At 44.7% G+C, this 13,735-nt stretch overlaps 1 protein-coding gene across 2 annotated transcripts in view; it reads right to left on the reverse strand.

Moving 5' to 3' along the window:
- Nucleotides 1–13,735, reverse strand: part of rgl1 (ral guanine nucleotide dissociation stimulator-like 1) — a 43,594-nt gene that overhangs the window by 26,792 nt on the left and 3,067 nt on the right. Inside the window, exon 1 of one of the 2 annotated variants that reach the window (XM_055861479.1) lies at nt 8,983–9,608. The exons of the other annotated variant lie outside the window; for it this stretch is intronic. Within the exon in view, the coding sequence (XP_055717454.1) occupies nt 8,983–9,138 (156 nt within the window). The 5' untranslated portion in view covers nt 9,139–9,608. Of the gene's footprint in view, nt 1–8,982; nt 9,609–13,735 lie in introns of those variants that run through there. 2 annotated transcript variants of the gene reach the window in all.

Below are 13,735 nucleotides of genomic sequence, written 5' to 3' on the forward strand. Positions count from 1 at the left end.
ACAGTCAGAGCCATCTGTTTCTCACAGCTACTGTAGCACTACAATTCTGCTGAGATGAACACCCACAGATGCATAGAATCACTGACTCTGTTCTATATTGAAAACCTAGAAATGGACACACTAAATCTGCAAACATTTTATGGCCTGAGGGTTCAGACTACAAGTGGGTGAGATGCTGACATGCCAGATTGCACTAGTGCTGACCATTCATATTAATAACTGTCCTGAGTACACCACCCTGCACTGCCCACTTGTACATCGGCCCCCTCTCTACCCTCTCCTACACACACACACACACACACACACACACACACACACACACACACACACACACACACACACACACACACACACACACACACACACACACACACACACACACACACACACTCTGCCTGCTCAGGCAGAACACGCAGTAAGCTGGGACACATGACTGGGATCAGGCTGGGGTGTTGTGGGGAGGGGAGGGGGCTCACATTGTTTACCGCAGTCCTCTTGCACAAGCTGCCAGGGGCTGGGGTTTTTGTGGTGTGCAGTCCAGGTTTTGTGTGCATCTGCATGATTTAGTGCATCTATTTGATTTAAAAAGGTTAGTGTGCTTACACAGCCTACAGCCACTATCATCCGCAGCCTAAAGCCCATCCAAATGTGTGTGATCAACACCGACCCCCCCCCCCCCCCCCCCTCACACATGCACACACAGCTGCTACAGTATCAAAACCACTCAGAATTGAGTTACCCAGTAGGGGGGCGCCATATTGCCGTGTGCCCCTATGGTCTGATGAGTTTCTGCCCCAGTTGAGTGATCTGACCCTCTGGTGTGATGTGTGATGCCCAGGCCTGGACTGGAGGATGACAGGGACAATAGCCTGACTATTGACTCTTCACAACTTCTCTATGCCCCAATTAATCCAGGACCCATAATACAGTATGAACCATGGAGCAGCTAGCTAGACTTGCAAGATGCTATCCAAGAGTGTGAAATTAATAGGATGCCAACAAAGAGGTGTACTTTGAAGAAAATACTGCAATATATCAAATCAAAGTGTATTTGTCACGTGCGCCGAATACAACAGGTGAAATGCTTACTTACAAGCCCTAACCAACAGTGCAATTTTTAAGTAAAAAATAGGTATTAGGAAGTAAAGAAATGAAAACAGTAAAAAGACAGTGAAAAATAACAGTAGCGAGGCTATATACAGTAGTGAGGCTATATACAGTAGCGAGGCTATATACAGTAGTGAGGCTATATACAGTAGCGAGGCTATATACAGTAGTGAGGCTATATACAGTAGCGAGGCTATATACAGTAGCGAGGATGTAACAGTAGAGGAGGTTAAATACAGTAGCGAGGCTATATACAGTAGCGAGGCTATAACAGTAGCGAGGCTATATACAATAGCGAGGCTATATACAGGCACCGGTTAGTCAGGCTAATTGAGGTAATATGTACATGTAGGTATAGTTAAAGTGACTATGCATATATGATAAACAGAGAGTAGCAGCAGCGTGGGGGACGACGACACACACAATGCAAATAGTCCGGGTAGCCATTTGATTGCCTGTTCAGGAGCCTTTTGGCTTGGGGGTAAAAGCTGTTGAAAAGCCTTGTGGTCCTAGACTTGACACTCCGGTACCTCTTGCCATGTGGTAGCAGAGAGAACAGTCTATGACTGAGGTGACAGGAGTCCTTGACAATTCTTAGGGCCTTCCTCTGACACCGCTTAGTGTAGAGGTCCTGGATGGCAGGCACTTGCATTTCCTTGATTCCTCATTTCCTCTCTCCTTGTCTTCTTTTCAAAAACCCATTGGAGGAGAAGGTCGGAGGGGAGGGACCTCCTTTTTAGATTCTCCCATAGGATGCACCCTAAATGCCCCCCTATTTCCTATGAAGTGCACCACTACCCCAAATGGCCCCAGCTTAGCCCCAGTGATGTACTACCCTCTGTAGTGCCTTGCGGTCGGAGGCCGAGCAGTTGCCGTACCAGGCAGTGATGCAACCAGTCAGGATGCTCTCAATTTTGCAGCTGTAGAACCTTTTGAGGATCTGAGGACCCATGCCAAATCTTTTTAGTTTCCTGAGGGGGAATAGGCTTTGTCATGCCTTCTTCACGACTGTCTTGGTATGTTTGGACAATTCTAGTTTGTTGGTGATGTGGACACCAAGGAACTTGAAGCTCTCAACCTGCTCCACTACAGCCCCATCGATGAGAATAGGGGCGTTATCGTTCCTCCTTTTCCTGTAGTCCACAATCATCTCCTTTGTCTTGATTACGTTGAGGGGTAGGTTGTTATTCTGGCACCACCCGGCCAGGTCTCTGACCTCCTCCCTATAGGCTGTCTCGTCTGTTGTGTTGTCTGCAAAGTTAATGGTGGTGTTGGAGTCGTGCTTGGCCATGCAGACGTGGGTGAACAGGGAGTACAGGAGGGGACTGAGCATGCACCCCTGAGGGGCCCCTGTGTTGAGGATCAGCATGGCAGATGTGTTGCTACCTACCCTTACCACCTGGGTGCGGCTCGTCAGGAAGTCCAGGATCTAGTTGCAGAGGGAGGTGTTTAGTCCCAGGATTCTTAGCTTAGTGATGAGCTTTGTGGCCACTATGGTGTTGAACGCTGAGCTGTAGTCAATGAATAGCATTCTCACATAGGTGTTCCTTTTGTCCAGATGGGAAAGGGCAGTGTGGAGTGCAATAGAGATTACATCATCTGTGGATCTGTTTGGGCGGTATGCAAATTGGAGTGGGTCTACGGTTTTTGGGATAATGGTGTTAACGTGAACCATGACCAGTCTTTCAAAGCACTTCATGGCTACAGACGTGAGTGCTACAGGTCTGTTGTCATTTAAGCAGGTTACCTTAGTGTTCTTGGGCACCGGGACTATGGTAGTCTGCTTGAAACATGTTGGTATTACAGACTCAATCAAGGACATTGAAAATGTCAGTGAAGACACCTGCCAGTTGGTCAGCACATGCCTGGAGCACACCTCCTGGTAATCTGTCTGGCCCAGCAGCCTTATGAATGTTGACCTGTTTAAAGGTCTTACTCACGTCAACTACGGAGAGCATGATCACAAAGTCGTACAGAACAGCTGATGCTCTCATGCATGCCTCAGTGTTGCTTGCCTCGAAGCGAGCGTAGAAGTGATTTAGCTCTTCTGGTAGGCTCGTGTCACTGGGCAGCTCGCGGCTGTGCTTCCCTTTGTAGTCTGTAATAGTTTGCAGGCTCTGCCACATAAGACAAGTGTCAGAGCCAGTGTAGTACAATTCAATCTTAGTTCTGTATTGGCGCTTTGCCTGTTTGATGGTTCGTCGGAGAGCATAGCAGGATTTCTTATAAGCTTCCCGCACCTTGAAAGTTAAGAGTCCTGCACCTTGAAAGTGGCATCTCTACCCTTTAGCTCAGTGTGAATGTTGCCTGTAATCCATGGCTTCTGGTTGAGGTATGTACGTACAGTCACCGTGGGGACGACGGCCTCGATGCACTTATTGATAAAGCCAGTGACGGATGTGGTGTACTCCTCAATGCCATTGGAAGAATCCCAAAACATATTCCAGTCTGTGCTAGTAAAACAGTCCTGTAGCTTAGCATCTGCTTCATCTGACCACTTTTTTATAGACCAAGTCACTGGTGCTTCCTGCTTTCATTTTTTCTTGTAAGCAGGAATCAGGAAGATAGAATTATGGACAGATTTGCCAAATTGAGGGCAAGGGAGAGCTTTGTACACATCTGTGTTTGGAGTAAAGGTGATCTAGAATTTATTTTTCCCTCTGGTTTGGTTGCGCATTTAACATGCTGATAGAAATGAGGTAAAACGGATTTAAGTTTCCCTGCATTAAAGTCCCTGGCCACTAGGAGCGCCAAGTGGCTGTTGTTTACAAGTATGCACAGACCGCACCCCTCGTCTTACCGGAGTGTGCTGTTCTTTCTTGCCGGTGCAGCGTACATCCCACCAGCTGAATATCCATGTCGTCATTCAGCAACAATTCGGTGAATTCGGTTTTTGATGTCCCATTGGTAGGATATTCGTGATCGTATCTCGTCTAATTTATTGTCCAATGATTGTACGTTGGCAAGTAATACTGATGGTAAAGGCAGATTTCCCATTCGCCGTCGCCGTATCCTTACAAGGCACCCCGCCATGTGTCCTCTGTACCTGCTGTCTCTCTCTTGCCAATGACAGGGATTTCGGCCTTGTCGGGTGTCTGAAGTACATCCTGTACGTCCTGCTTGTTGAAGAAAAAATCTTTGTCTAATCCGAGGTGAGTGATCGCTGTCCTGATATTCAGAAGCCCTTTTTTGCCGTAAAATACGGTGGCAGCAACATTATGTACAAAATAAGTTACAAATAACACGAAAAAAACACATAATATGTCACACCCTGACCTTAGAGATCCTTTTTATGTCTCTATTTGGTTTGGTCAGGGTGTGATTTGGGGTGGGTATTCTATGTTCTTTCGTTCTATTAGTTGTATTTCTATGTTTTGGCCGGGTAGGGTTCTCAATCAGGGACAGCTGTCTATCGTTGCCTCTGATTGAGAACCATACTTAGGTATCCCTTTTTCCCACCTGTCTTTGTGGGAGGTTGACTTTGTTTGTGGCACATAGCCTTAAGCTTCACGGTTTGTTTTGTAGTGTTTATTGTTTTGTTCGGCGTCTTTTCTAATAAAAAGAAAATGTACGCTTACGACGCTGCACCTTGGTCCACTTCATTCAACAGCCGTGACATAATAGAACAATTGGTTAGGCCCAGTAAAGTATGTGACTGGAGTAATCAGCCTTTTTCTGTACTTTTGGGTCAACACAGAAACACACTTCTATTTAGGACAATCAAGTGTCAGTTTCCTTCCTCGGACTGTAGCAATGGGAGGTTTGTTGAATGGCAGTGTTTTTACAGACAACCTCAGTTCTCCTCTGTGTCATAATAAATCACTCCAAAACCAACTCAACTCCATTGTCGTGTCATAATGGCACATGACTGTCAAAAAATGAGAGGTTAGCTAGAAAGGAAACATTTGAACGTCACATAAAAATAAAAGTGCAAGAAAAGAAGAAAAAACGGGAAGTAGGACTGCTTGGTCAGCTTTTCTATTTTTCCGTGGAAACCACATCATCATTGTGGATTTACTCTCGTGGTCTGCTATTGCTTCTGCTATTTCAATGGCCCACTATCGAATGGCCCTGCTTGGTTTATTACCAGTCATTGGGTTTTGTTGAATATTGCCTGCATTCTAGTTTATTGAGCTGCGTGCTTTATCACCAAACTGCTCTGTTACACCCTCTGTGGCTGTGAGTGGAAAAACAGATCACAGTATCATCTTCCATGAGCCAGGAGCTAGGAGGCAGCTCTATCTGTCTTTATGAGGCTCTAAGTCCCCAGTAACATGGAACAGGGACACCTCAGCATTACATCTCTCTTTCTGACCTGCACTTTGAACCTGGCGGCCATCATCCACAGACCACATAACAGCGCCATTAAAACACATTAAAACACAGCTTTACTTTATGGCTGGCCTGGTTTCATAACCGATCATTAAGAAGAGGAGAAGAAAGGAGGAGGGGAAGGGAGGGAAAACATAGATTACAACAATGCTTCACAAGCCAAGGGAACAGAACTGTCAAAGTCTCAAAGTTCTACTGGACAGAAATGCATAACAGGCAAATGTTATGTAACTGTAGTCTGTAAAATTGGAGCAATTTTTCTCTTGTAACCACTAACAGGAGGACAAAAATGTAATACTAAATGCACCTGTGACATTCAAATAGATAGGGAGGAGAGAGTCTAATATAGGGAAACAGAGTGTGAATAGATAGGGAGGGAGGAGAGAGTCTAATATAGGAATACACTGTGTGAATAGATAGGGAGGAGTCTAATATAGGAATACAGAGTGTGAATAGACAGGGAGGGAGGAGAGAGTCTAATATAGGAATACACTGTGTGAATAGATAGGGAGGAGTCTAATATAGGGAAACAGGGTGTGAATAGATAGGGAGGAGAGAGTCTAATATAGGAATACAGAGTGTGAATAGATAGGGAGGAGAGAGTCTAATATAGGAATACAGAGTGTGAATAGATAGGGAGGAGAGAGTCTAATATAGGAATACAGAGTGTGAATAGATAGGGAGGAGAGAGTCTAATATAGGAATACAGAGTGTGAATAGATAGGGAGGAGTCTAATATAGGAATACAGAGTGTGAATAGATAGGGAGGAGAGAGTCTAATATAGGAATACAGAGTGTGAATAGATAGGGAGGAGTCTAATATAGGAATACAGAGTGTGAATAGATAGGGAGGAGAGAGTCTAATATAGGAATACAGAGTGTGAATAGATAGGGAGGGAGGAGAGAGTCTAATATAGGAATACAGAGTGTGAATAGATAGGGAGGGAGGAGAGAGTCTAATATAGGAATACAGAGTGTGAATAGATAGGGAGGAGAGAGTCTAATATAGGAATACAGAGTGTGAATAGATAGGGAGGAGAGAGTCTAATATAGGGAAACAGGGTGTGAATAGATAGGGAGGAGAGAGTCTAATATAGGAATACAGAGTGTGAATAGATAGGGAGGGAGGAGAGAGTCTAATATAGGGAAACAGGGTGTGAATAGATAGGGAGGAGAGAGTCTAATATAGGGAAACAGGGTGTGAATAGATAGGGAGGAGAGAGTCTAATATAGGGAAACAGGGTGTGAATAGATAGGGAGGAGAGAGTCTAATATAGGAATACAGAGTGTGAATAGATAGGGAGGAGAGAGTCTAATATAGGAATACAGAGTGTGAATAGATAGGGAGGAGAGAGTCTAATATAGGAATACAGAGTGTGAATAGATAGGGAGGAGAGAGTCTAATATAGGAATATAGAGTGTGAATAGATAGGGAGGAGAGAGTCTAATATAGGAATACAGAGTGTGAATAGATAGGGAGGAGAGAGTCTAATTTAGGGAAACAGGGTGTGAATAGATAGGGAGGAGAGAGTCTAATATAGGAATACAGAGTGTGAATAGATAGGGAGGAGAGAGTCTAATTTAGGGAAACAGGGTGTGAATAGATAGGGAGGAGTCTAATATAGGAATACAGTGTGAATAGATAGGGAGGAGTCTAATATAGGAATACAGAGTGTGAATAGATAGGGAGGAGAGAGTCTAATTTAGGGAAACAGGGTGTGAATAGATAGGGAGGAGTCTAATATAGGGAAACAGAGTGTGCTATCAGAGTACAGTGAGGTTGGTCATTCTCTGACAAACAATCAAACAAACACGATTCAGACACACACACAGACTAGACTCATTGTTTGTTGTGTCAATACCAAAACGAGCTTAGGCCTATTAGCCTACACACTGTGATTGTGTACATGTGCGTATGTACACAAAATCTGTGTGTGTGTATTATTATTTCATGTGAAATCACAAATCTGTATGTTTGGAATCTGTATGTTTGGAATATGTATGTTTGGAATCTGTATGTTTGGAATATGTATGTTTGGAATATGTATGTTTGGAATCTGTATGTTTGGAATATGTATGTTTGGAATCTGTATGTTTGGAATCTGTATGTTTGGAATATGTATGTTTGGAATCTGTGTGAGCAGTGGTCAGTTGGAGAGGCCTGCCGTCCGGCCTGGCCTTTCTGTCCGGGAAACAATGGGCGGAAACTGTTCAGCGAGTCGGGAAGAGACGTCAGCCAGGATGTCAGATAAGAGGACCAGGGGAGGACCATCACAAACATTCACAATGTCACACTTTATATCCACTGAGCACACGCAGACCTCCATTCAGATTATATCCATATTCACCCTATCAACACTATGTACTTTAGTACTGAACCACAGACCTACTAATAGTTGCCGTATCTACATTTCATTGGTCAAACATACACAGACCACCCAAACACCTCTATTCTTAGATACCACATCAACAATGTTAAGGTAAATGCCAGATTCAAAAGATTCAGGGCTCAAATAGGTACACAAAACATCTCTCTCATGCAAACACTCAAAGTGACATGGTTAATAAACTGTTATTACCTCTCTATAAACACACACTAATAGTACATCATATATAAACACAACCATGGTTCATGTTCCAGCTACATGGCTGATAGACTCTGATGTAACCACTTCTTGGTAGTTGGAACTTAAACTGTGTGGAAGGCAGCAGTGATGAAGGTTCCCTGAATGGATGGATGACCACTCAGCAGGTCAGTGGCGGTCAGGAGTGGTCAGAGAGGGCGACCGTGTGTTACCAGCGGTCAGCACTACCTACATGCTTCTGTGCAGCAGAACTGCTGACATGGGCTAGAGACTAGGCTTCGCTTCTCGCTCAACAACAACCCCCTCCTTCTCCTCCCCTCTCTCCCTCCGTTTCCTCAGAATCACCACAACCACACAGATTGATCTTTGAGGAATAAACAGAGCTCAGCAGAAGTACAGGTCACACTTCTCTGTGAAGGTAGAGCTGTCCCCCTGTCTGTCTGCCATCAGCCTTCACTACTGTACACAATCACATTGGACTGTTCCTTCTAGTACACTAAAGACTTTGGACATTGAATGGTCTGCCATCGTCTACTTTTCTGTACATTTCCTGAATCTCTTTGTACAGTGTCTCTCTCACACCTCAGCCCAACAATGAAACTACCAAAACATATCTCCTTAAATTAGGCCCTGCAGACCTGAACACAGAGACAACTCAGACAGAGATACAGAGCAGGAAAGTGTATAGACCCACTTCAGATGAGAAGACCAGTCCATCGCACTGGAAGGACACAGCAGAAAGTGTGAAACAATATTTCCCTAACATTAAAGACTGTCCACCATAGACAGAAACACACAGAGAAAGGTACATGAAAGACAGCTACACACACACACACACACACACACACACACACACACACACACACACACACACACACACACACACACACACACACACACACACACACACACACACACACACACACACACACACACACACACACAGGTAGTGACTGACCCAGTGTCGGGGGCTGCTCTCTGGTGATCGAGCCTGGTACCTCTGCAGGGCCACCCCTCCCTCCCCATCCAGCAGAGAGGCCTCCATGTCGGAACAGTGTCCGTGGGGGCCGGGGGGCCAGGGCAGCAGGATGGCCAGGGGGTAATGGGATATCATGGTGCCCCAGCGGCTCAGTGGCAGGGTTGGCTGGGCTGGCAGGACATATTCTACTCTGGAAGGCAGCGCGAGGATGCTGTTGGGGGTTCCTCTGGATCTCTGGGTCTCTGGTTCCTCAGTGTCTGGATCAGGGTGGTAGAATGTTGTTGTGGATCCACTGGCTCAGAGTGGCTGTTGTCCCTGGTCTTCTGTACCCAAAGGGCTCAGGTTTTATTCTCTGTTATATTCTCTGCCTGTGTGGTTCAGTAGACTGGTCAGTCCTCCTGCTCCCAGGCTAGGTTGCTGTGTCTCCGGTCTTGCAATTCCCTCTTCACTATGTTCCTGGAGGTGTGAGTGAGGCTTCCTCTCCAACTGACACCGTTTCCTCTTTCTCTAAACTCACTCCTTCTCTCTCTTTTCCCCTCTCAGTGTGTGTGGAGCTTGGTTGTAGCCTACCAGCTCTGACCAAATGAGTGATTCAATTCTATTGTCTATCTCTCCTTCTCTCCCTCGCTCCCTCTGTCTCAGCCAAGAGTGGGAGGAGCTTAGGATAAGCCCCTTAACTATCCAGTGACTAAAAATGTGGATGAAAGACGGGGAAAGAGAGAAGGGAGGTTGATGTTATGGAAGAAGGATATCAGGATTTCCAATATATTCTAATGGATGTTTTCCATGATGTTAACTTGGATGGCCTAATTTATGTGGTACCTGAGCCAAAATGAATACACTACTCAAACCACTAAGCTCCATAGTCACAGCCATTATGAGAAAAGTAACACAGATCATGTTAAAGTATGATAGAGGTCTGGGTTGTCCCAGAGATCTGAGAGTAACAGTACAACCCTAACTGCTCTGTGCTTCAGCAGTTACTAATTCTACTGGTTTGTTAACCAACACTCAACAAAAAGTGGCAGATGATGCCCTTTGAGACTGGAAGCAAGGTTCAAATGGTCATAAATGGATAACATAAATGGATAACGTTGGAGAATAGGATTTAATAGGAACTGAGAGAGAAAGAGAGAGAGAGAGAAGAGTGTGTGTCTGTGTGTGTGCGTGTGAGTGCGTGTGAGTGCGTGTGCGTGTGTGTGTGTGTGTGTGTGTGTGAGAGAGAGAGCGTGTGCAGTAGGGAAGAGAGTCAGTCATGTGTAAAACGCAGCCGTTGCTGAGGAGGATTATCTAGAACCAGGCACCGCTCACACACAAACACACCACACACACGTAGGCCTACACTCAGACCGCCATGCCTGGTTGCAACAGTGAATAGGACACAGGGTTAGGAAAGTTGCTTCCGATTGTTGCCAAAGCTTTGGATTCAGGCCTAACATCCTGTTCTCAGGTGAATCAGCAGCCACTGTAGAAACATCAACACATCCGGAGCACCCCTCTAAATACTCCTGTACACACACCAGTCATCACTTATTCACTCACCGACCTAGTTAGTAACGGTTTCCTAACTCTACCACATACACACTCACATGCAATCTGGCGAAATCTGACATATCCATTCACTTTGCGCTACCATGTTCTGGAGGTAAGGCCTAGCTAGCTAGTGTAACCTCATCCCCTAAAACATAAACTTCACTGAAGCACAGTAGCTGTAACCTCATCCCCTAAACATAAACTTCACTGAAGCACAGTAGCTGTAACCTCATCCCCTAAACATAAACTTCACTGAAGCACAGTAGCTGTAACCTCATCCCCTAAAACATCAACTTCACTGAAGCACAGTAGCTGTAACCTCATCCCCTAAAACATCAACTTCACTGAAGCACAGTAGCTGTAACCTCATCCCCTAAAACATCAACTTCACTGAAGCACAGTAGCTGTAACCTCATCCCCTAAAACATCAACTTCACTGAAGCACAGTAGCTGTAACCTCATCCCCTAAAACATCAACTTCACTGAAGCACAGTAGCTGTAACCTCATCCCCTAAACATAAACTTCACTGAAGCACAGTAGCTGTAACCTCATCCCCTAAACATAAACTTCACTGAAGCACAGTAGCTCTAACCTCATCCCCTAAAACATCAACTTCACTGAAGCACAGTAGCTGTAACCTCATCCCCTAAACATAAACTTCACTGAAGCACAGTAGCTGTAACCTCATCCCCTAAACATAAACTTCACTGAAGCACAGTAGCTGTAACCTCATCCCCTAAAACATCAACTTCACTGAAGCACAGTAGCTGTAACCTCATCCCCTAAAACATCAACTTCACTGAAGCACAGTAGCTGTAACCTCATCCCCTAAACATAAACTTCACTGAAGCACAGTAGCTGTAACCTCTGGATAATAGAAGTTGAACTATGCTTGTAGTGTTATTGCCGTTTGATTTCGGAGTACTGGTGGTAACATGACAGGGGTTGTACATTCTACCGAACACACGTTGACACACCCAATGAGAGTGAATCAACCCAAGTGTGGCCAGAGTTCAATGTGTTTTTGTATGAATGAGATGACAGAGGAAGGAATAGTGAGTGAACAGAATGCAGTGTCAGCCTGGTCGCTCCTAAAGTCAGATTTCTTCTAGACTTCTAGTGAACTGGCATCCCCTCCGCTCTTCCTCTCCGCTCCTCCCTCGTTTCCTTTTTCTGTTGTTCATTCCACTCTTCCACTCTTTCCCCCCAGAAAAAGCTGAACACTCCAATACTTACTCTCTTTCCCGCTATCTCCTTCTCTCTTTCCTGTCAATTCTCTCTATCTCTCATAGTGTAGTCTACACAATTTTACACAGCTGAGGGAAAGAGAGACCCACAAGTTTCACAACACAGCTCACACACAATAAACTCACACACTCACACGCAGTACACACAGCAGATATTGCTGACACAACTCACAGCACAGTGTATCTTATGAGTATACAACCCAAATTAAATACCAGAGAAGTAAAATAAACATATTTTTCTGTATCATATTACCATTTCACATGTATCTTGTGCGACAGAGAGCAAAAACATCTCAAATGTCCTCGTCTGATTTCATAACAATTATTCAGAGAGTCTTTGCCATGCCAAAATCATATTACTTATTCAGCTCTGTATAAACAGAGACAAATACAGTATTTAGGGTGTCCTTCCCAACAGTAACTCTTTACACAAAACACTCCAGTGCCCTTGAGTGGCCACCGTGATTGTTACCATGGTACGTGGTACGGCCAGTGCCGTGCAGAAAACAAAACACTTCTTGACACGACTACACAGTGACTGTCTGAAGAGCTGTGGATGACAAAGACTGAAGGAAGTATTGCACATTACCAGACAGACACAGAGGGGACAGTGCGACACAGAGCCTACACTATCTCTGGGTCAGTGACGGAAGAAAAGGACAAAGGAGGAGAAAAAAGGATGGAGGCAGACAGAAAGACAGTAAGAGAAGAAGCACTGTGTTTCTTAGAAACCAGTAGCATTTCCTTTCTTTTCCCCCATTTAATTTTTCTTGTCTTTTACTCTACCCACTGCTTTCCTGCTACAACAGCCCTGCCATTTTGTTTTGTAAATAACAGAGCTGCACCACAGGGTTGCTAAGTAAGGCCAGGTACACTTATTCTCCACCAAGCTCAGCAAAACACCACTCTGATATTTTTACAAGAGGAACTGTTAAGAAGAAGAGACTTGCTTAGGCCAAGATACACAAGCAATGGACATTAGACTGGTGGAAATCTGTCCTTTGGTCTGATGAGTCCAAATTTCACAATTTTTGTTCCAACCGCCGTGTAGGTGAACGGATGATCTCCGCATGTGTGGTTCCCACCGTGAAGCATGGAGGAGATGTGATGGTGTGGGGGTGCTTTGGTGGTGACACTGTCAGTGATTTATTTAGAATTCAAGTCACACTTAACCAGCATGGCTACCACAGCATGATACGTCATCCCATCTGGTTCGCGCTTAGTGGGACTATCATTTTTTTTTCAACAGGACAATGACCCAACACACCTCCAGGCTGTGTAAGGGCTATTTTACCAATAAGGAGAGTGATGGAGTGCTGCATCAGATGACCTGTCCTCCACAATCACCCGACCTCAACCCAATTGAGATAGTTTGGGATGAGTTGGACCGCAGAGGGAAGGAAAAGCGCCCAACAAGTGCTCAGCATATGTGAGAACTCCTTCAAGACTGTTGGAAAAACATTCCAGGTGAAGCTGGTTGAGAGAATGCCAAGAGTGTGCAAAGCTATCATCAAGGCAAAGGATGGCTACTTTGAAGATTTCTCAAATATAAACTATATTTTGTTTTGTTTAACACTTTTTGGTTACTACATGATGTGTTATTTCATAGTTTTGATGTCTTCACTAATGTGTCTTCACTATTATTCTACAAAGTAGAAAATAGTACAAATAAAGAAAAACTCTTGAATGAGTAGGTGTGTCCAAACGTTTGACCGGTACTGTATGTCACTAGCACTTTTTTTTAAAGACTTCATCATTCCTGGTGTACAAGATTTAAAAAATTGGACACCACACAACAGAACACTTAAACTGGAACAATACTCTCAGTAACGGTTGCAGAAAAAGGCCTGTGTGCACACCATACCACCAAATATTATACTGAGCCCCCTCTTTTAGCTGGGCTTGGTGGTGGCTAGCTTGTGCTGGGCTTAGTGTGGTCTGGCCCCTGTTG

The sequence above is a fragment of the Salvelinus fontinalis genome, chromosome 14 (assembly GCF_029448725.1).
Source record: "Salvelinus fontinalis isolate EN_2023a chromosome 14, ASM2944872v1, whole genome shotgun sequence".
In the NCBI taxonomy this organism is placed as follows: domain Eukaryota; kingdom Metazoa; phylum Chordata; class Actinopteri; order Salmoniformes; family Salmonidae; genus Salvelinus; species Salvelinus fontinalis.